This window comes from Bubalus kerabau, chromosome 14, assembly GCF_029407905.1.
Source record: "Bubalus kerabau isolate K-KA32 ecotype Philippines breed swamp buffalo chromosome 14, PCC_UOA_SB_1v2, whole genome shotgun sequence".
Taxonomy (NCBI): Eukaryota; Metazoa; Chordata; class Mammalia; order Artiodactyla; family Bovidae; genus Bubalus; species Bubalus kerabau.
The window spans coordinates 48104361-48129015 of NC_073637.1; the positions used below are offsets into that span (position 1 = coordinate 48104361).

Here is a 24655-nt window from a genome sequence, read left to right on the forward strand (position 1 = left end):
TTTGGTATCTCTGATTTTCTTGAAGAGACCCCTAGTCTTTCCCATTCTGTTGTTTTCCTCTATTTCTTTGCATTGATCGTTGAAGAAGGCTTTCTTATCTCTTCTTGCTATTCTTTGGAACTCTGCATTCAGATGTTTATATCTTTCCTTTTCTCCTTTGCTTTTTGCTTCTCTTCTTTTCACAGCTATTTGTAAGGCCTCCCCAGACAGCCATTTTGCTTTTTTGCATTTCTTTTCCATGGGGATGGTCTTGATCCCTGTCTCCTCTACAGGGTCACGAACCTCATTCCATAGTTCATCAGGCACTCTATTTATCAGACCTAGGCCCTTAAATCTATTTCTCACTTCCACTGTATAATCATAAGGGATTTGATTTAGGTCATATCTGAATGGTCTAGTGGTTTTCCCTACTTTCTTCAATTTAATTCTGAATTTGGCAATAAGGAGTTCATGGTCTGAGCCACAGTCAGCTCCTGGTCTTGTTTTTGCTGACTGTATAGAGCTTCTCCATTATATTAGACATTATATAGACACAGTTTATAATGAGCTTCCCAGGTGGCTCAGTGGTAAGGAATCCGCCTGCCAATGCAGGAGATGTGAGTTTGATCCCTAGATGGGGGAAATCTTCTGGAGAAGGAGATGGCAATCCAGTCCAGTATTCTTGCCTGGGAAATCCCATGGACAGAGGAGCCTGGCATGCTACAGTCCATGAGTTTGTAAAGAGTCAGTCATGACTTAGCACACACACAACATTATAATAGGTGCTTAGGATATGAAAATGGAATAAACATACTTATTCATTCACTAGTTCAACAACTTTTGTTGAGTGCCTATTATGTGTCAGGCTAGGTATTAGGACTCAGTGATGAATAATGCAGTCCTTGCAATTGGACAAGTAGGCCAGCTGCAGAAGACTCACTAGAGTCTTTCTGGCATGAGAGAATCATGTTCCCTTTCCAGAAGACTGATGCACTGGTTCTTAAAGAGTTCTCATCTGCTTTTCCAGAACACATACCAAAGGGGATAAATGTTATCTTAAGTTCTTACCAGAAAGCAGTTCTCCATCTGATTGAAAGGATGGGAAAGGGTGCTGATGCCCACCTGGCACTGATAGACTTTAATTTAGACTTTCTGGTGATCTCACAGCTACAAATAATGAACTTCTTAATCACCCGTCCTTTGTGACAAAATCCCGATGGGTGTAAAGAGTAGCTCTGTGATTAAAAATAACTGTGTTCTTCATGACACATATTGCCATTTTCCCTGCTGAACTGCAAACAGGCTTTGACTCCATCTGGAGTCTCGGGGGTTTTGTTTTTTATCTAAAGTTGTCTGAACACAAAACTGGGTTTTAAGGGCTTGACCGTTGAGTTTCCAACAGCTTAACAAGTTACTCCTTAATGGAATAGGCATAATGTTAATCTTGAAGTCATTTGTTTTCTTCTCTGCATCATAATAAGAGCGGAAATTCTGACAACTCGGCAGTTTCTAATGTGAGAGACATTTGGGCTGGGAGTCAGTCTGTTGAATTCAACCAGCACTGGGATTAGGAACTGCCAGTACTTGAGTTTCCTCATCCTTAAAATAGTTCCTGGTAGATAATAAGTGCTGTGAGAATACAGATAATTGACATAATTCTTGCTTAGACTCTGGGGAGCCTATTCCATTCAAGCTCTCGGCTTAGAAAGGAAAGGTTGAGAAAGAGTTGACTTCTTTGTCCCTTGATATGGGTGTGGAAAGTGTTGACCGTGGCAGAAATCCTACTGCCCAGGTGGAGAGAAGAAGGTGACTGGCTGTTTACAAAGGTAGGAGAATGGCTTCAGCTTAGGAGCACCATCCCAGACCCCGAAATGTAGCTCATAGAGTATTCAATTGGATAGACATTTACTGAGTACATATTAGATGCTAAATACTATACTGATTCAAGACAACCCTGCCTTCAAGGATCCTTCAGTCCAGTGAGTGTTTCAAAGACTTAGACTTTTAACTTCTTAGAGTCATATTAAAATTGATCCACAAATCCAGAATCCTTAGTCCCAGGTAAGGCCAGGGTGACTAGCAACAACAGCAACAATCACTATCCTTTATTATATATTTATTATGTATCAGCTCTGTTTTAAACTCTCTGTTTACACTGTCATTGTATCCTTTCAACAACTATGAGACTCTTAAGATGGAAGCTATTATTTTCCCTGCTTAGTGGATAAAATAACTGAGGCACAGAGAATTGAAGAGACTTGAACCAGGTCCCAGTTTCAGAAGTGACAGGGCAAGGATTTGAACAGGCTTTCTTCGAAGCCCACTCTTAGACACCATGCTAAGCGTGTAGGTGCAATCATAATGGCATGAAGAAAAGACATGCAAGGGAGAGTGTTGGAACTGCAGTTTTAAAAAAAAAAAAGTACATCATTGCACATATAAAAATTCAACTTCTGTAGAGACTTACATTGACTTTTTCTAATAATGCAATACCCTGTGAATATATTTCATGATTCCTTTGTGCCATGTTCCATACCAGGTACTAGAGTTACAGTTCAGAATAGAGCGGAAATGGTCCCTGCCCTGGGTGATTTTATTTTATTTGTATTGGAGTATAATCACTTTACAATGTTGTCTGTGTTTCTGCTGTACAACAAAGTGAATCAGCGATATGTATACATATATCCCCTCTGTCTTGAAACTCCCTCCCAACCCCCCGCCACCAACCTAGGTCATCATAGAGCATGAAGCTGAGCTCCCTATGTTATACAGCAGCTTCCCACTAGCTATTGATTTTATATACAGTAGTTAAATATGTGAGTGCCACTCTTCCAATTCGTCCTACCCTCTCCTAACCCCCACCTTGGGTCCACACATCCATTCTCTCCATCTGCTTCTCTATTTCTGCCCTACAAATAGGTTCATCAGTACCATTTTTCTAGATTCCATATATATGTGCTAATATGCAATACTTGTTTTCCTCTTTCTGACATAACTTCACTCTGTATGATAGACTCTAGGTTCATCCACATCTCTACAAATGACCCACTTGATTTTAGAACCTCAAAGGGAGGTGGATGTGAGAAAAGAAAGAAGGCTGCATGTAAATATAGTCACATCTCATTAATGCCATCCCTGGCAGCACTGATTCATTATAACTACTTCTTTCTTAAATGTTTCCTTTAAAAAAATTATTTAGACCTATAACTATCCAATATAGTTACTAACCTGTATCTTATCCATTCTCTGAACTGTCCCACTCTGTAGTCATGCAGTTGGCTGCTACAGCTCACCTTAATGTATACTCGGCCCATGAGCATGGGGCTACTACTCTGGAACATTTTCAATCAATCAGCAATCTTTCTTCATAGTCTAAGTTTACTGTGCTCCTTGCTTATATTTTTTCTGCTTTGGCCTCTTTCTACCATTAATTTTGTCATCTGGTGACCAGTTTAGACCATAATAACATGAAGAAAAGACATGCAAGGGAGTGTTGGAACTGCAGTTAAAAAAAAAAAAAAGTACATCTTTGCACATATAACAATTCAAGTTCTGAAGAGACTCACATTGACTTTTTCTAATAATGTAAATTTTTATTTTTTTAATCAGAGAATAAGTGCTTTACAGTAGTGTGTTGGCATATCTCCCCTACCTCTGGAGCCTCTCTGCCACCCCTCCCCTCACATTGACTTTTAAGGTTTCAAATTTGCTTTCTGTAGGGACTCAAATTTGCCTTGAAAGGACCTAATGAAAGCCAACAGGAACATCACAAAGTTGGCCAGTGGTTGTTGGAAACAGTCTATGGTGAGAGTTATATGAGACTCCTTAGATTCAGAAGCATGGCCGCCATTGTCCAATACCAGAGAGGCATCTCCAAGGGAGCTGCACTGCCCCCTGCAGCATTGTTCAGGTAGCACATCCCTCTCTGGGGTCCTGCCCACAGGAAATGAGGTGCGTGTGTGTGTGTGTGTGTGTGTGTGTGTGTGTGTCTGCCTGTGTGTAGGCTATGAAGTTTCATCAAGGGTAATGAAGAAATCATTGAAAATGTGAAGAGTGGCTCTACGTTAGGCTGGGGAATAACAGTGACATTTAAGTGGTGACAAGAAGGAGAAATAAGGGTTGCTAGGTAGAGTAGAGGAAGAACAAGCAGGCTAATGGGAAAACATGTGCCAAATTTTGGAGCATAATAGAGGTTAGCATTACCTAGAAACTGAACACAGACCACAGACCGGACCTCAGAGCTCATCACACGGCCCAGACACAGCAGGGGCCCGATCCTGAGGGCCTGGGAGCCACGGTGAGGATCTGGAATAGCCGCTCCATAAGTAAAATGAGAGGCCATTTAGGGATTTTAAGCAGAGGAGCTAGGAGATCTCATTTACATTGTAAAAGATCACACTGGCAGCTGTGGGGAAAATGGATTGGAGAAGGGCGGGATGGAGCTGGGAAGGTCGGTGACTTTTGCAGAAATCCAGGTGAGGGCAGGCAGGTGACGGTTACAACTAGGGTGCTGGCCACTAAGATGAATGAGACAACAGGGTGGCTCTGTTTGCAGGTAGGCTCAATAGGACTTGGTGATGGAGTGGGTGTGACTGAGGGAGGTTGCAGAGTGAGTCCCGGTTCCTGTCCTGAGCTGCCAAGTAGGTCGGGGAGCCTGGAAGGGGGAGTGTGATGCAGAGGATGGACTGAAACGTGAAGAGGTCAGTTTGGAGCTTGTTAAGTCTGAAGTGCCTTTGATACACGTAAGAAAGCGGGTGTCTTGAGTGTGGAGCTCCAGTGAAGGATGAGCACAAACCTGTAGGTTTAGGAATCATCAGAATACATGTGTCCAGTATGCTGGGGGAAGGGGGGGGTGCAGTCACTTGACCACAAAGCCTTCCTGACCTTTACTTACAGTAGGTCTTGTTTTACGTCAAATAAGAGAACTGCAGGGGCATACTCTCAGAGTGCTGGGTGTGCTTTCCTGACTAGGTCACCCATCTCGAGTCTCTTCTGATAAAAGTTGTTCAAATGAAGATCAGAAAGGGCTTTGAGAGGGATGAGAGAGGATATTGAGGAGAGATATCATGGAGTGACATTATGAGGCTGTCCATCCCACCCTGTCCTCGGCTAGCCCCCCACCCCCCACCCCAGCATTACTTCTGTTGATATAGGATAAAGGATTGGAAAGTGACCCAAAGAATGAACCTCAGAGTCAGAGAATCTAGGTTATGACCCCAGCTCTGTCCCTCATCACCTAGGAGGCAACGTCAGATCCTCTCTGAAGGTAAGTTTTCTCTGCTGTCAAATGAGAACAAAAATATCTAGCTCAGAGTTGCTATAGGATTCAAACAGAGTTTTGCAAAGATTTGTCGGAGATCTGAATAAATGGTAGATAGGAAGAGAACCCACATCTAAGAAGATATTCTTTGCAGAGATGAGTAAAAAGATGAGGTATGTGTTTTATAAGACTGTCCTAATCACTCAAACACTGAATTTCTGTTAAAGTTCAACAATCATCTCAAGCCAATGAGATAAGAGATTGGACATTGTATAGGATATATATACACTGCCATTAAATTGCTTCTGACATTGGCCAGCTCTTTGTCAATCAGAATGACAATCATTACTATAGCAGTACCTAAAGACAAGTTTTCATTGTCTGTGAACAAGTCTGGAGAGTGGTTTAGAAGCTTCTAAAGATAGCTATGCATTTGGGTCCTTTTGATGATTTCATTTGATCAGGATATATAACTTGTTAAAGAATCATTCCTAATGTTTAGAGGTTCTTTATGAGAACATTTTACAAAACATAGTGTTTTTGCCTTTATCATTGTGGGACCAGAAAAATCCCTACCACAACTACCAGCAAACTGTCCATACTCTGCCATTGCTATTCCCTAGATTCCATTGTTAATAATTCCTTGTGTTTTAATGTTCCGCTGAGAAATAGTCACGGTCATTACTCAGGTCAGCAGGTATATCTGCTAAGCATCTCCTGTGTGCCCAATGCTGTTTGGACTCAGAGTGAAGATTCTTCCCTATATTTCATTGACTCTGCAACTAGAGAACAATACAAGAGTGTTTAATTTAATACTCATTGGAGTCATACATGGGGCTTCCCAGGTGGTGCAGTAGTAAAGAATCGGCCTTCCAATGCAGGAGATGGAAGAGACACAGGTTTAATTCCTGGATTGGGAAGATCCCCTAGAGTAGGAAATGGCAACCTACTCCAGTTCTCTTTCCTGGAGAATCCCATGGACAGAAGAGCTGGGTGGGCTACAGTCCATGGGGTTGCAGAGAGTCGGACATGACTGAGTACAGCACTCAGCACCAGTCGAGTCATGCGTAATTAAGTGTTCTAGGATGGCTCTGTCCAATAGAACTTTCTCACATCATGGAAATATTCTAGATTCACATTGCTCACTACAGTAGCTACTGACCACCTGTGGCTATTGAGCATTTGAAATATGGTTAGCATGACTCAGGGACTGAATTTCTAATTTCATTTTAATTTACATGTAAGCAGCCATATGTGGCTACTAGCTACCATATTGAGCAGTGCAGCTCCAGTAATTCTAAGGAGAGATGGCTGTGGGCTCCAAGAATTCAGGAAGGAGGTAAGACTCCAGCCTGAGCTTAGAAGTAGGGAGGAAACTGGAGGGCCACTCTAGCTAGGGTAACAGCGCGAGCAGAGGCTTTGAGGGAGGGGAAAGTGAGAGCTTTGTGAACATCACAGAGGGAAAGGCATTGAGGGAAATCAGATGACTGAGACTTTCTGAAAGTGGAAGAGGTTCCTGAGTCTAGACCATTCTTCTATTTTACATTTGGTATAAGTATTTCACCTGCATGAAGCCTTGCATATTTGGAACAGGGGTAACATAGTGTTGATTTTGTTATGCTTTCTATAAATAAATGAATTCCACAGAGTTATACCACATAGTATACTAGGTGTTCATTGAAACTTTCAATACAAATCAGATGAGAATCTAAAGATAATTAATAAGCATTTACTGGGACCTCCCTGGTAGTCCAGTGGCTAAGACTCCACAGTCTCATTACAGGGGACACAGGTTCAATCCCTGGTCAGGGAATCAGATTGGGCATGCCACAGATAAGACCCAGCACTGCCAAATAATTTTTAGGTTTTTTTTTTTTAAATAAGCAATTACTTATCAGAGGTTAAAGGAACCCATGAGGGTGTTTAGTCAGCCAGTGGTTAACAGAAGCAGAAGCCAGAAGGAGCAAAGGGAGAAACTGTGTTCATGGAGTCTTCAGAGAGCTGTAGCCATGGGAGAGGGGTCAGCTAACTGCAGACTCCATAGCAGAGTGGTGTAGCCTGTGCAGAACCATCAGTCCAAGCAGGGAGGGGATGAGAGAATAGCCAAACCTCTTGCCTGTTGCCTCCTGCTGGTCCCTCACTAGATAGAAACAGCCAGAAGCAAGATGGCATGAGGTCACAGGTAATGCATTCCACAGGAGTCAGCCTTCTAGAGCAGGACCGGACAGAAAAGGTGAGAATGGATCATGAGGGGAAGGGACAGGGAAGGAGGTGGAAATAAACAACACTCTTTTTTTTTTTTAATGTTTAAAAAAGTAGTGGCTTAGTTTGTGCTGCTAAAGCAAAAATACCATAGACTGGGTGACTTAAACAACAGAAATTTATTTCTCATAGTTCTGGAGATGGGGAAGTCCAATACCAAGGTGATAGCTGATTCGGTTCCTGGCGAGAACTCTCCTCCTGGTTTTCAGACAGTTTCTTCCTTGCTGCCTCCTTCCATAATTGGGGGTAGCAGGTAGCAGTGTTGTAAGTAGCAGAGAGGGGAAAAAAGCAAGCTCTCTCATGGCTCATGTTGCAAGGGCACTAATCACATTCATGAGGGCTCCAGCCTCATGACCTCATTTTTCCTCCCAAAAGTCCCACTTCCTAATATGTTCACATTAGGGATTAGAGATTCAGCATATGAATTTTGGGAAGACACAAACATTTAGTCCACAGCAAATGGTAAAGTAGAAACTATATAAACATCTAATGTGTTGGTTAAACTATGACAAAACCATATAATTAAATGTGTACAGTGTTGAAATTATATGCAATGATAAGAGAAAGTTCTCACCAGACATTAAATGAAGAATATGAAAATAGCATATGCAGGAAGTTTAAAATGTTATTTTTAGTGTATACACAGTAGATGTGTGAGTGTATCTTATAGGGAAAAAAAGAAAACTGAAAAGAAATGCACCAAAATTTTAAGTGGTATCTCTGGATGGTTGTTTGAGGGTGCTTTTTATTTTCTTCTTTGCACTCCTCTGTTTTCCAAATTTTCTAAAGCAACATAGTTACTGCATTTTTCTGACCTGGAACAATGTTTCTGTTGTTCTTGATATATCTGCAGGGCTACATTGAGTAAAGAGCAGTGTGACCAAGTTCCTTTTTATCAGCCAGATGGCAACCCATTCCAGTATTCTTGCCGTGGGCAGAGGAGCCTGGTGGGCTACCGTGAATGGGGTCGCGCACAACTAAGCACGCATGTATGCACTAGCTCTGCAGTTCACTGGAGTCTCCTTGTGTATCCATTTCTGCAGTGATGACAGTGACCTGAGTTACATTTCTTAGTGTGCTAAAAATGGGATGAGTTCATAAAATGCTCCTCTTTTAAAACATTCCCCTGAGAAATCCTTAGGTCCTGGAGAATGGCCTGATTTCCTATTGATCTTTTTATTGCCTCAATTATTTCCTCAAACATGGTTGGTTAGTTCAGGTCCCCACCTTTCCCCATTGTCTATTACGTTTGGTTTTTGTTAAATATGAATCTTTGGCGGCACTTCCATTATTAAATTGACAGTTGCATAATGCTATATCGGCATCTGTAAGAGTGAAGCGTATTTCTTAGGCCCCATGGAGACAGTAGCCATTTCTTTTTTGGGGAACCACCTGAGCAGAGCCAGTATTTTGTGCTCTTGTAATCTTCATCTTAAACACAGCAATCCATCTGTTTCATTGTTTTATTCTCTCCTGATAACACTTCCCGCTGCTGTCCTCCTGATCTATAATCATCCGATCCTCATGGACTCTTGTAAACTGAATCATCACTAGTGATCTGATGATGACTTCTCATATAAGTTATCATTTCAGGAAACCCATTCCCTTTCCCTGGTTTGCTTTTTAACCTTCAGCTGCTGCCCAATTATTAGTTCTTTGGATGGCTGCTTCAGCAGCTTTTCTCTTGTACTTGCTTGTAGTAGGTATTAATAATAATAAGCAGTTCATAAATGTGCACAATGTTGAATGCACATAAGGTTATTGTTGACAATCCTATTTGTAATCAGTTTTCCTGTTAGATGAGTTAGGATTCTTGTGGTTGCAAAGAACAGAAAGCCAAAAGTGTCTTCAGTAGAACAACAGGGCTTGGTAATACACATAGGTAAGAAGTCTTTGACTGGGCTTCAGAGCCAAGAGGCAGGAAACAGGGCCTCGGGTAGAAATATTAGTTTGGGCAAAAAGGTCGTTCAACTTGTGGACATGGTAGGGGAAGGAGAGGATGGAGCAAATTGAGAGAGTAGCGTGGAAACATATGCATTACCTTATGTAAAACAGATAGCCAGTGGGAATTTGCTGTATGATGCAAGGAGCTCAAACCAGCACTGTGACAACCTAGCGAGGTGGGATCAGGTGGAAGGAGGGAGGGAAGTTCAAAGGGAGGGGACACACGTATACCTGTGGCTGATTCCTGTTGTGTATGGCAGAAACCAGCACAATAATTATAAAGCAATTATCCTCCAATTAAAAATAAATAAATTTTAAAAAGAAAGCAAAAATAAGCAAAAAAAAGAGAAGTATTTACATCAGTTATCCACATGACTATACCATGCTGCCACTAAAAAATTTTCAAAGAAAAAATTATGAGATATTGATAACAATAAAATGCTAAAATTTGAGGATAGAGAAGCAGCATAGAAAAAAATATAGATTAGGTACCAAATTTTATATTTCTAATTTGTGTGTGTTTAGAAAAAAAAATTATATCAATTAAAAGTCAATGAACTACAAAAAAAATGCAAAAAAAGATGTGAGAATTTTTTTTTAAGTATGCCAGATATTAAGAAAATTTGAAAAAAATGTAAAGGAATGTCACTCTTCACTGATTTTTTAATTTGGAAAATATTTATTTCATAAAACATAGATTAACCGTGTAATGGGTTTATTATTTTAAAATGATTTAATAAAAACATTTAATATTGAAAAAAAGGTCATTCTGGGTTTTCCATAACATCTTACAGAAAAACTGCAATCAATAACCTTTTTGGCCAACTCAATAGAACTATGAACTGGGATCTAGACAATAGCCTGCTCTCTCTCTCTTTCTCCATCTGTCTATCTCTCCTCCTCTCTCTCATTTCTCCTTTTTTATTGACCTCATTTTCTAATCACAGTATCTCTGCAACCCAAGTCACAGAATAACAGACAATGCCTCACTCTTTCAAGTTCACTATGACTAAAGCCCTCAGAACTCTCTCAAATGCTCTCAATTTCTCACCTTTCTTCTCCGACTTATCTTCTGCCCCACCCCAACCCAATTCCATATTCCCTGAACAGGAACCCCTGACTCACCCAGCTTTGATCCAATCAACAACAGCCAACAGTAGGATTGTAATCTGTCTCCGTAGCTGTCTAAAGACATCCCCTGGGGTCATGGTGAGATGGACAGACACCCTAAAAGGTGTTGACCACAGTCATTAAGTGGTTGATGCCTTCATTGCACTTCCTTTGTAAGTACTTCACTGTACTTAGTCAATGTCAGGGGTATAAATTTACCAGATTTAAATCTTTTTTCATTAATATTTAGAGGAAGAAGCATATAGCTACTAAAGATGAAGTCATGGGGGGAAAAGTGAGCTTTGAAGACTTCTTTCCAACATGGCAAGAAAGAACAGGTTGTGTTCTTGGCATAAGAGATTATCACACAGAGATGTCAGGGAGGTGATGGGATGTGATTAAAGAGAGTAAAGTAGAAAAATCAGAACTAGGAATGACAGCAAGAAAAGTAAAAGCGGAAAGGGCTAGCTCTCGAGAAGTAGGCAGGATTCCCATGGTAAATATGGCTATTTTAAGTACCACATTTAAGAATCCAAATACCAACCTATGTAAGTTTTATAAAACTTGCATCCCACAAGTAAGAAGATCCATTTTGAGGTAACCAGAATACAATTAGCCCTTCTGTGTGTGTCCTATTGCATTGGATCCCGAAATTGAGGCATGTATGTATTCACTCATCTAAAAGACATTTGTAGAACACAGGATTCAGAGATAAACAGGCTTTGACCCATCAGATGTTGCTAGACAAGGAGGCCAACACTGGATACTGAAAACAGACAGATCTGTGAATAAATGACATTTTTTCAACACAGGTTTTTTGGACCTAAATGGTGAGCCAAGCACTGAGGTCAGTGTTAATTAGGAATTGACAGGCATGGATGGCACAGTGAAAGTGTGTGGAATGTTCTAGATCCTGCAAAAAAAGAGAGAGAGAGAGAGATGAGTCCTAGGAGAATGGCCACAAGGAATTATCTGTGTAAACAGGGGTATGACAAACATTGGCTTGCCTCAAAGAGATAATAGCATAATTTCCTCACCAAGTCCTTGCAAAATTCTTTATTTAAGCAACGGTTTTAGCACACCCAAGCATGCTGAGGGGTCTTCTCCTCCCAGTCTCTACACCCACCTGTGACTATCGACTCACTACAAAATATATCACTGTCCTTCACGTTCCAGAATGACGCTGCTGACTCTCCATATATCTCAGTGAAGGATTATTCAGTTATATAGAACATTCCTCAATTGGAGGTAACTTGAGATGAGAGAGAGAAAAAAGTGTTAAGGCATATTAAAAATTGGCTTTTTCCTGGTGGCACTTTGTCATTTTTCAATTTGGCATCCTTCCCTGTTCTCTTTTCCACCACGTAGATCTGTCTGAATCTTGATTCAGAGGGGATTTTCTTGCAAGGTCCCTTTCTTCCACCATATGGATAAAATCACCAGGTTTAACTGAAGGCTGTTTGGAGTCTTGCTTTATTTACAGTCAAAAGCAGATCACTTATGTTGTTGGCCTCAGTCCTAGACTCTCAGGAAATAGTGCCTGTTGGCCGATGATGGTCTGTGTCTACGCCCTGGCGTGAGCCTTGGCTTTGACTGGCCGTGGGTGTCACCGCTTCCTGGGACCTGGAGCAGGCTCCACCCCGGGCTTTTCTTGTTCCCTCAGGCCACCTTAATCTGACTGTCCCATCCCTTAGTCTCTGAAGCCACAAGTCTATTTTTGGTGCCCCTCTGTGGTTCACGGCATAGAGCAAATTATCAAAGCTGCTTGAGCTGGAAAGAAGTTCATTTACTTAAAAAAAAAAAAAAAAAAATCAGCAACCACACGTGCAGCAGTTCTTGTGTATTAAGCACTTTCTCATTTCACAGATAAAGAAACCAAGGCACACCAAGGTTGAGGAACTTGTCCTGCAGCTGGTAACTGGCAAAGCTGGGGCGTGATCTCGGGCAGTGATTCAGAGTCTTCACCGTCTCCCCCAGCTGCGCTGCTTCACCCCACTTAGAGGTTCCCTCATCCAACCTCTTATTAGATTAAATGAGTTATTGTATAAAAAAGCTCTTAACACACAGTCAGAGCAATATAAGTGCCAGCTGTTGTTATGAGTGTGTTTAATAAATGGTGAAAGCCGAAGCCAGAGAAGTAATTCAGGTTCATACACTTAGTGCAGTATTTCCCAAATCATATTCTGTAGAACGCTAGTATCCAAAAGGATGTAATAAGCACTGTATTTTTTAAAGGATAATGACCAAAGAGGTTTGGAAAATGGTGGTTAAAATTTAAAGCCAGTCTTTTACGCTATAGTACTTCTCAAAGCACTTTCATGTGCTAATGTGTATTATTAACCTCCCAAAGGTGGCCCTGACACACAGTTTTCTAGACTGAGTAAGACTATTGTATGGGAGAAAATTAGCATAACAAGACTGAGACTGCTTTTTTTGCGAGGTTGGCCCCAAATGGATTTCAGGAGAGTTCCCACCGCCTTTTGGTCAGAATGGCCCATGTGCCCATGTGACTAAATTGTCCATACAAGATCATTCATGCTGAGTACTTGCTTCCCTTCCGGGAGTCTAGAAATTTGGTACATGCCAGGCTGAGGACGCCTGTGTAACCAGATCCTGATAATAAAAAAAAAAAAAATCTCTGGGCAGTGACTCTCTAATGAGCGTCCCTGGTAGACAGCACTTCACACGTGTTGTCACAACTGGTAGCTGGAGGGATTAAATGCATCCTGTGTGCCTCCCTGGGGATAGGATACTCAGAAACTTGTGCTGGTTTCCTCCAGACTTCCTCCCGGGGGCCTTTCCCTTTGCAGATCTTGCTCTGCATCCCTTTGTTGTGATACATCTTAGCTGTGAGCCCAACTCTCTGCTGAGTCCTGCTGGTCCTCGCAGTGAGTCAGCAAACCTGGGATGTTCTTAAGGACCCCTGTCACAACCATGACTTTTAACAACATGTGACCCACTGGGGGTCCAGAGCGTATGGTGTGGGTAAGGATGAGCTGTTCACATCCTTACCCCCACAAGTTAGAGGCGGTGATCGCCCCACATCACCCCTCTGAGAAATGTTAGGGTTCCTGAGGCCCACATGGAAGTCATTACCAAGTAGTGATTTCCTTCCTGGCTGGGACACCCAGATTAACTAAACAGTGACAGAGCACAACTGGCTGGTTACAATTTTATCACATTTTTGGCACATTTGGGTGGCAAGAATAAGGATGAAACCAACTTTCAAGTTCTCCCATTTTTTTTTAAAGATTCACTTATTTGATTTATTTATGGTTGTGCTGGGTCTTTCTGTAGTTTCAGCGAGCAGGGGCTACTCTCTAGTCGCAGTGTGCAGCCTTCTCGTTGCAGTGGCTTCTCTTGTTGCGGAGCATGGGCTCTAGGCACGTGGGCTTCAGTAGTTTCCGCTCACAGGCTCTAGAGCACCAACTTAGTCATCGCGTTGCACGGGCTTAGTTGCTCCGTGGCATGTGGGATCTTCTTGGACCAGCGGTCAAACCACATCTGCATTGCAGGCAGATTCTTTACCACTGAGCCACCAGGGAAGCCCCAGTGTTCTTCCATTTTTTAGCCTTACCTCTTTAGCCCAGGATAAAAGTGTTTATATAGATGTGTATTATATTAGCATTTGTATGAAATGTATCATGTCAAATTATATTTGTGCATAGGAATTGTTTTATATATCTAGTTAGACAACTCTAGTAAAGGGAGGCTTTTTGAGCCTCATGGCTGAGCCTGTGGGCTTATCCCTTGGTAAATACAATTTCCTTGAGTTCATTTTAGAGAATAAACAGATGTGCCCAGGGTCTCCCGAGAGCAGGTAGGCTGCTCTGGTGGATGAAAAACCAGCTGAAGAGGGTAATCAGCCCCAGCATGTGTTCCTTCCAGCCCTGTCCCTGGTGCCCCTCCTCCTCACATTCTTCATGGCTGACTTGTCCTCCTGGTGTTTTTCACAGCTTCCAGAAGTTATATTTGCATATCCTCCACCATGGGTGGGGAACTGTACTTCCTGCAGACCAGCCCACTCCAGCTCACTTCCCTACATTGTATGTCTAGACCTGCCTACACTGTTTGCCTTTGACCTTGTTCTCACAGCCATGGTTGACCTGTTTCTAGATAACATACAGTCCTATACCAAGAACCATTCAGTTACTGGTTTCGCAGGCTGTTTGGCAACTGGACTAAACAGTTGGTCCTCCTTATAGTCCCAGTGCTGTGTGCTCACACTGGATCATGCCTTCATTTATGTGTTTCTTGTATCCTCTTTGATCTTGTTGAACTCTCCAAATCCCAGCTCACAGAGTGCTCCATGAAGCTGGCCCTCTCCATTGCACCACTGTGGACCTCCCTGGACCTTGAATTCCCACCAGTGTCTCTTATCTGTAACATATGCTTCACATGATTATTTTATCTCCTTATACATCCGTATCCACAGTGGTTGAGCTCCTGCTAAGAGCCATTCAATGTACTCAAAAATGGAGATACAAAAAAAGAATAAAACAAAGTCCCTGCCCCAAGGAGCTGACTGTCTGAGCTGCTTTATACTGTTACACTGTTTTTCACACTCAAGTGCTGATTCTTCTCTGCATCTTCAAACTCTCTGCAAATAACAAACTCTTCTTGGGTTCTTTGCATTTCCAGAATGATGATGCTTCAGTAGCAAATAGTGATTAAGAACTCAGGAACAGATTGAGTTCCCAGTCCATTTCTATAGTCATGAAACATGTTTGCTTCTATTTCCTCATCTGTAGACTGAGATGAGGAAGGGCTGATGTGGATAATGTTCATAGATTCCCAGCAGGGGCCATGCACACGCTGATCACATAACTAAGTGGTAGCTGTAATTCTTACTAAGCAGGCCTATGACACAGAGTTCATAAATGTTTTTCCTGGAATTTTGGCCTTGGAGCAGCACTGGGAGAATTTTCCTAGTGGGCGAGATCCTGGCATTGTACCATCCACCTCCGATCAAGTCCAACCTGAGCAGGATGGGAGGATGGGAGGTGTTACAAGAGAAAGCAGTGGTGATTCAGAAAGCCAACAGTGCGTGTCAAGACCTGCTAGGCTTCCTCTGCCCAAGGACGTGCATTTCCACATCCATTTTTGGCAAGAAGCTTGCTGCCCCTGTTTTGTTTCATTTCCTGACACTCAGGGTGGAATGGAGGCCGGAAAGAAGACTTTCCATGTAATGGTGGAGTACTGTCTGCCAGGTGCCATGTATGCCTTCTCTGTCTTCACAGCATTCCTGCTTAGAAGACCATCTTACTCTCATTTGAAAGACTTGAACACTGAGACTTAAAGAGGTTAAGTAACTTAACCGCAGTTACACAGCTAACCCAACACCGATCCAAAGCCTTTCCCCTTAATACCAAATGCCCTTTAGTAAATCAGATCTGTGGAAGTCCTGGCCTACTCTGAGCTGATCCATCTGTATTTTCCCTCCTGCAAGACCCACTCCCACTCAGCCCCCAGGGGTCTGTGAAATAGGTGGCAACTTCACACAAGCCTGCAGCACCATCGTCCTATAATGCAACCTCTTCAGGGCTGGGACTAGGGTGAGGTGCATGAGGGGCCTGGTGCAAAATATAAGGGAGGCCCCCACGCCCAGGTTCATGCATGTGTCTGTCCATGATTTTGCTCACCCTAATCCCAGCCCTGCCTTCCCCAAAGCCAATGGTCCTGCTAGAATTCGCTGAAGATGACTACACCTAGACCTCCATCACCGTGATAACCAGGATGGGTCTAAAATTCACTGGCAAGCTGTGTGCTCCCCCTCTCCCTCTTCTCAGATTGCATGTTTCTATACCAGGACAGTTCCTGCCCCTAAAAGTATTTTCCCTCCTCCAAAACTACTCTTTGTGGTTTCTTTTTACCTGATTCTCCCTCCCAAACCCTAATTTGCACGCAAGCAGGAGGAGACCTCAGAGATCCTCTGCCAGGGCTACAGATTTGGTCTCAACCCAGGTGTTAGCTCCATTCTGTTGGATGTGGCTGAGCAGAGAAGGATTGGAGGTGGGGGGTGGGGAGGGGGGGGGGTGGGCGGTGGGCAGGGCTGAACAGAGGAGGACTAGGAGGCCGGGGCTGAGTGGAGATCAGGGTGGTCTGGGTGAGCGGGCTCCATCTCAGGTATGGCTTGTGGACAGTTGTGCTCCCTATTGTTATAACCCTCGCTGGCCCTCCTCATCGTACAGAAGAGGAAATGGAAGCCACAAGGAAGGGATGACTTGCCTGAGCTAAGTTAGCCAGTGAATGCTAATCCAGGCTTAGAAACCCTGCCTGCTACTCTGAGCACATTTTCCCCACTGAGTCAGGCAGATGGAGCCCACTTTCTTCTCTTGGCCCCATTACTGCCACAGCTACCAGCTCATAAAAGGAGGTGTGATTCATCAATCTAGAAATCAAGACCTTTCAGAGTTTAGAACCACCCTTGATAGATGCACATTTTACTTTCTTGGCAAACTGCAGTGCAACTTTGGTTCTCCATCCAATTAAATATGGGCTTTGCTGATCTCCAGCTTTGTTCACAACAGATTTCTGCCTGTTGAGACAATAATCATGCATGAACAACGCTAGATTTCAATTGCACATTTCCTTGTTGTTGGAGTTAATAGATTGCTCAATCCCTTTTAAGCAAATAAGGTACCAGGTTACTGATCTGACAAAAATGAATAACTTCATTAACTATGTAATTAGACATTTGAAATTGAACTTTATGAATGCTTGTGTTCATTGAGAAAGCCATTAAAATCATATGGTAAGCGTTAAAAAAAAAGGGGGGGCGGTCATGATTCATACTTTAGCTATGCCCAGCTCTCTCTCCAAAACCTCCCCCCATAATTGAGTACTAGCAATGTGGTTAGAGCTTCCCTTGTGGTTCAGCTAGTAAAGAATCTACCTGCAATGCAGGAGAACTGAGTTTGGACCCGAGGTTGGGAAGATCCCCTGGAGAAAGGAAAGGCTACCCACTCCAGTATTCTGGCCTGGAGAATTCCATGGACTGTACAGTCCGTGGGGTCGCAACGAGTCAGACACAACTGAGCGACTTTCACAGTATGGTTCAGAATCATCTGGAGTTTTGACTCAAAAGTGCTGTGTCTTGCAACATCCCCTGATTCTCCTGACTCAGAAGGTGAGTCAGTCACTAAAGTTTAAAACGTACTCATATGGAACTTGGACCGTTTATATCAGTGACTTCTTACTTGGTTTCTGAACTTTTTGTTTTTCTTTCCTTTGAGACATGAAGTCATTACCGCCATCATATCTTGTATCTCTGGTTCTGAGTCAAATTCAACAAGAAATGGAAATCACTCTACATTTCATCAAACTATGTTTTGACCAAGATAGACATGGGAGAAGGGAATTCTCAGAATAGGAGACATTCAGTTTTCTCTTGTGGGTCATGATAGAGTTATATAGGAAGATCCCTCATTTACCTACTGGTGTGTTTTCAGTAAAATTCTGTTGTCAAAGATGATAAAATGCCCTTAAGATCTTTATTTTCAGTTATAGGCAGAAAATATCCAAATACGTGTCAGCATTTTCCTAAAGCTCCTTTGTAAGAATTTCTTTTAGTGCATGAAGCCCAGAGTGCATAGTGTTGGGCACGGCCAGAATCTGCCAACATGCATATTTGACAACAGAGTTTTTCAGAAAATGTGAATTAATCTCATTAATTAATTTGAAATAATTCATAAACTTGAGTTAATAATTTAAAATATTTATATTTTAAATATAAATTTCCATCTTCTACTTAAAATTTTTTAACTTTTTCATATGGGACCACAGTCCACCAATGCAACAGCCTGGTACCTAGTGGCTGTTCTTTGAAACAGACTGAGGCACACTAAAGACATTTGGAGATTCTCTAACATTCCTCTTATTGAGAGGTGGTGCTTGGGTATTCTCCCCTTGGAGGCTGAGTGACTGCTCTGACCATTATCATGTGGCATAAACTGGCAGTATCTAGTTCCCACACTCGTCCAAGTGTACCCACATAACAAGCACACCTGCCCTGAGATCACCATGCTGTGCGGAGCCCAAGCCACAGGAAGATGTTCTAGAAGAGACTTCACATGGAGAAAAATAAAGGTCAGGGAGCACCCAAGAAGGAATTCCCTGATGGTCCAGTGCTTAGGACTCAAAGCTTTCACAGCCAAGAGTATGGGTTCAATCCCTGGTCCAGGAACTAAGATCCTACCAGCCCTGTGTGGCACACCCCACCCCCCAAAAACAGATCACCCAGATGCCAGACACGTGACCGAAGAAGCCATCTTGGAAATGTACCCTCCACCCCCATAAGGGGACATCATATGGATCAAGGATGGACCACCCAGCTGAGCCCTTTTTGAATTCCTACCCAACAAAAACATGGGCAAGAGGAAACTCCTTGGCTCAAGCCATCTATTTGGAGTAGAGAACTGAAACAAGAGCCTGTATTTCTTCTCTGCTCTCTTCTCACCTTCATTCTTTCCCCTGGCCTTACTTTCTCAAAGTCATTTTACATTCTGGCTCTTGTGGGAATTTGGGTTATCAATCCTTATTTAAACCAGTCTGGAGATCTCCTCAAGTTATGTGAACTTTGGAAAATTAGAATATTAAAAATAAATGCATATACATTACAAAATTGGGTTCTGAGGGCAGGAGGGCTGCAGGGAGCAATGGAAATTTCTGCTTGAAGTGCTTTATCTTCCATGGGCCACCTTGCTCAAGGTGAAGAAAGCGCAAGATCAAGGATTGGTCAGCTCTTTCTGAGAGTTGCCTTCCTTATCGGTAAAAGCAGGACCTGTTCATCTTTGACATTCGAGGAGCCTAGGAGTAAGATAGGTCTGCTTTTGTATTACTTATTTTGAGGGATATTTTTGTCTCTTGTAACATATTAGAAGATATATTTATTCCATGGCAGTCCAGCCTGTGGGGCAAAAGAAGTATCTAATTCTTTGTAGGAGCCTGTGCCTTTCTCATCTTGTATCTCCAGCTCTCAGTAAGTAGCTTTGAATAAATGAATGAACAAATGAACGTGTGTTAGTGACTGAGGCTACAAAGACAAGTGAGACACGGCTCCTGCCCTTGAGGAGCTCACAGTCTATCGAACACAGGCAGCAAATTAAATACTGGTTATGCCTCCTAGGTAGCACATTCTTTTATTCAGAAACATCGTTCTGTCAGTATCGAGCTACTGTTATACCTATATCCTGATGGAATGACAAGCTTCAAGGAAACACAGTTCAGAAGATGCCAGAATAGGGCAGGAGGCTGCCAACCACTCACCCTAAATAGATAGCTTCCCCATGCTGGGTTGAGGTCTTAGCTTTGGTGGGAGGAGGAAGAAGGGAGGTATGTCCCATTAGAGCTGTGGAAGGCCAGGCACAATTACTCAGAAGCCCCCTCAGGGACCTGTCAGAAAAGCAGGAACAGAATCACTAACGCATCGTTCCATCAGGCTTTGCTGACAGAGACTGCAGAAGCAGCAGCAAGACTGCTTCATCACACTAACCCTCAGAGCTGCAGCCAGAGCTGAAAAGTTCAAGGCAAACACCAGAGTTGTTTTGTGTGTGAAGAGTGATGAGGAAGTCACTGATTTTCATCAGCCTGGCCCACAGGGGCTTTGAGGAATTGCCTTTTGTTTTCCACCCCAAGTCAGTTTGGCGAAGTGTCAGCTCATGCCTTTTTTCTCTTTTTCTTTCTTTATACCGAGGACTTTAGGAGGTGGGAGATAGAGGAGGCAAAGACCTTTGTTTAAAGATAAGTGGCTTCTTGTTCTTTACTCTCCTGGGGAGCTTGAGTATCAGTGACAATATATTGATATGATCAACATTGTATGGAGCGTTGCTTACCATGTTTTGGAGTTTTGAAAGATTTCTTTTTGTTTGTGTTACATAGCAACACCACAAGGATGTCAGGAATTTGTCAGAGAGTGATGCCAGGATCTGGTTAATTTCCAAGCAGTAGACTCATGTTCTAGCCCAGGGAGGCCGATCCCCACAGGTGGAAATGACTTTCTGTTAGTAGAACCTGGTGAAATACCTAAGCAGTAGTTTATTTCCTATCTTCAGTAGACTCTGAGCTCCTTCAAGTAGAAATCCCACAAGGAAAGGTAAAAGCAACAACATTGCAACCCAAAGTCTTTCCCATCCCTCACAGTTTAAAAATATCAATATCTTAATGCTTTGAGAAGAAAATGTCATCTTTATCAAGGGCCACTTTCTGTTTTAAAGCATAGCTTTTTCATCATCGTATCATTGGACTCCAAAGTAATCACAAACTCACTGTCTTGATAATTAGGTACAATTATAAAAAATAAAGTTTTTCTTTTTAAATTGAAGAGCAAGTACAGAAACTGTTGCTAGTAAGTGGTGATTAGCTTGTAATTACCGTGGCACTGACCCATGAACCTCATCAGCAGTTCTAACTGCAGAGCTCCAGTTTCAAAGGGGAAGAACTTTCATATTTCTGAAAGTAGAGCCTGCTTGCTAGTTTTGTTTCTATTCTTTTAAGTTTTACCACTTTCCATTGGTCTGTGCATTGCTCTTAACTGTGAGGAGTGTTTCCTCTGTGACCCTCCATCCCTGGTGATTTTGTTTACATCTGGACTCTTATGGCCCAAGATCCCTCCCTGTCTTTAGATGAGTAGTGAATAAAAAGTTTTATTGCTTAATCTGCAGGAGGCGACTAGAAGGTGAAATGAGGTTAAAGAAAGCATATCAAGATAGCATGCTTGGTCTCTCTGCTTCTAAGAGGTCTGAAATCACTCAGTTCCTTGGGACTCAAAACATGGAAGAGACACTGGTGTGTAAAGGCAAAACTAGCATGTAACATGGATTACTGGTCCCAAGCCAGCAATGATTAAGGACCCTCTTGGTTGCATAGTCTTGTCCCTTAGTCCAGAGAGCTGAACTCTCAAATGAGGACTACATGGAAAAAATTTCTGTAGCATGAGGTTCTTTCTTCCTCCATTCATGAAGACTGTTCTGTAGCCATAAGCATCCTAGAGGATGAGATAGTTAGATAGCATCACCAACTCAATGGACATGCATTTGAGCAAACGCTGAGAGATAGTGAAAGACACCGATGATTGGCATGTTGCAGTGCATGGCATTGCAAAGAGTTGGATATGACTAAGCAACTGAACAGCAACAAAACATCGAAGACCCAAAAAGAACTTGGAAAGATTGTTTTTGTCCATATGCTTGACTTCAGATAAAACAATCACAACCTACCCATACAAGATAAGAAAATGATAGTGGTCAGTTTTCTTTGGTAACATCCTGATGTTCGGTTACTTTCCCCAGAAGGAAAATCCTGGTATGCCTTTGGAGTCGGACAGATCTGGATTCCAGTGTCTGTGCAGTTACTCTCTGGGTGTGTGATTATGAGCAGATTATTGATCTTGCCAAACCGTAACTAATTTGTAATATGCAAATAAACACCATTCTGCATATATTAGGAGGTTTTGAGGGAGTGGAGATCTATGTTCTGTTCCTTCTCTCTTCCTCCTTATTCCAGCCAGTCCCTCCTGCTACATTCTCACTGCTGTCCTCCTCAGGGCCGAGGACAATGTCCAAGTCTAATCATTCCCAGGGCAGTAGACAGCATGATATAACTTGAACACTCGATGTAAATTTTAAAGGGAAACTTTCTTGCCCCCTTCAGAATAGCCAGATAAACTAAGCAAGCAGGTAGTGTATCCCATGATGAGTTAGTTTAACAAAGTGCCCAAAACTGGGTAGCTTAGAGCAACAAATATCCACGTGAAGGCATCAGGAAAGCTCTGTTCGGGGCCTCTCTCCTACCTCTCTGGTAGCTTCTTGTATGGCAGGATAATGCCAGTCTTCACATGCCTCTCTCCCAGTTTTCCCTTTTATAAAGACATCAGTCATTTTGGATTGGGGGCCACAATACTCCAGTGTGACCTCATCTTTTACATCATTCCATCTACACCACCAAATTAGGTCTCACACTCTGACCTGATGGGAATTTGGACTTTGATATATTAATTTGGGGGAGACACATTTCAACCCATAACACACTAAGTTGTGGGACAGTAATTCCTGAAAATCTTGTGGCAGGTCCTCCTTGACATTATATTAATACTTGGGATTCAAGACAAAGTAATTTGTTGCCAGCCCCTCAGGTGTTTCAGAAAGACAATTACTTGGAAAAACAAACTCAAACCCAGCAGATCAGGGAAACGTGTCATAGTGCAGAGTTGCAAAGTCACGTGCACAAAAGAAAGGGAAGGAAAGCCTGGAGGAAAATGGACAAGACAACCATAAGGGGCCTAACAGCCACATCAAGAATGCTGCACAATAGGTAAAGGGTCTTTGAGGCCCATACACTCTTCTTAGATCTAGGAGGTCTCTTCCTCTAACTAACGCTGTGCCTTTACCGAACTTAGGAAGCTTTTGGTCCCACAACAGTGACATGTGATGCAAAGACTTTCAGTCCCCAGGAGAAAGGTATTTGTCAAGGATATCTAGGCTTGAAAACTGGGCTCTATAAGAATAAAGTTAATTGAGATTCTTTTTTCTTTTTTAATAATAAATTTATTGGAAAAACTTTGAACAAAGATGTGGAAAACCTCCACAATGGAAATGATGAAAGATAACTAAGGGAAATTAAAATAAGATCTTCAGAAGTGTAGAAAGATCCTATATTTATATGTTGGAAATTTCTTTTTTAATTTAAATTTATTTATTTTAATTGGAGGCTAATTACTTTACAATATTGTATTGGTTTTGCCATACATCAACATGAATCCACCACGGGTGTACACGTGTTCCCCATCCTGAACCCCCCTCCCACTTCCCTCCTTGTACCATCCCTCTGGGTCATCCCAGTGCACCAGCCCCAAGCATCCTGTATCTTGCATCGAACCTGGACTTAACATCACATATTTTTGTTAGTTGGGACTAGCTGAGAAAATTTTAGAATAATTTTCAAATATTGGAATGGTGATGGAGAGCAACATTTTGTCATTTTCAAGGCAAGGGAGGATCAAGGGGAGACTCAAATTATGGGAGGTGTAGTTCAAACTAGATTTGAGAAGAAATTCCTGACAGTAAGGGTAATTTATTTTTTAAAAAAGTAAAACTGTGGTATCTTCTTTACATATGTTAGATACAAAGGTGGGCTCCTCTCTGTTATAAAATGAGCCTAGTCATTCCTGAATATCAAAGAGCTAGGCTTTATCTTTCCATCATTTTTATGGACTGTGCTCATAACTTACACAGGTGCAGAGCTGAGGTCTATGGTCACAGGGATGATAGGCACAGGTTCTATCCTCACAGAGCTCACCCACTCATGTCACTTAGCCAATATCTAGTTGTTGAATAAAAACATAAATGGAGATATAAACACAGATCAATTCTAATGCAATAGCATAGTACTAATGGCTGCCCCAGTACCATGTTTCTATGTCTAACTGTGGCCAAAGTCATTCAAGAATGCTTTGCAGGGCTTCCCTGGTGGCTCAGCAGTAAAGAATCCACCTGCCAATGCAGGAGACACAGGTTCGATCCCTAATCTGGGAAGATTCCATGTTCCATTGAGCAATTAGCCCGTGGGCCACAACTGCTGAGCCTGTGCTCTAGAGCCCGGAAGCCACAACTACTGAAGCCTGTGCACCCTAGAGCCCATGCTCTTTAAAAAAGAGAAGCCACTGCAATGAGAAACCTGCTTACCACAACTAGAGAAAAGCCTGTCAGCAACAAAGACCCAGTACAGCCAATAATAAATGAATGAATAAATAAAATTATTTTTAAAAAAGAGTGCTTTGCAGAAGAGTTGGCATTTGGGCACCATCTTGAAGGATGACTGTTGGTTTGCAGAATAGGCATGAAGGAATGGGACACACACCAGAGGCATAGTGATGGGCTATTTGGACGCTGAGTACAGTGTGATTTGAGTAGAGATGACCTAGTGGAAGTCAAGGGGGGCCAGTGATCAGAGAGGAGGTGAGAGGCAAGTAAAATGCATAAACCCCAGTTCTTCAGAGGGTCTCTTGAGCTGCTAGTGACTCAGATGCCTTTTAAGTGTGGTCCACTGTTTTCAGGACTCCCCTGACCCAGACTGACCATAAGACACTTTATTTTGTCCTTCATT

The 24655-nt window shown here is 42.4% G+C and overlaps 1 protein-coding gene across 9 annotated transcripts in view; it reads left to right on the top strand.

The window, feature by feature from the left end:
• Nucleotides 1-24655, top strand: part of SAMD12 (sterile alpha motif domain containing 12) — a 527847-nt gene that overhangs the window by 286134 nt on the left and 217058 nt on the right. Inside the window, exon 5 of one of the 9 annotated variants that reach the window (XM_055546362.1) lies at nt 12422-12465. The exons of the other annotated variants lie outside the window; for them this stretch is intronic. Within the exon in view, the coding sequence (XP_055402337.1) occupies nt 12422-12450 (29 nt within the window). The 3' untranslated portion in view covers nt 12451-12465. Of the gene's footprint in view, nt 1-12421; nt 12466-24655 lie in introns of those variants that run through there. 9 annotated transcript variants of the gene reach the window in all.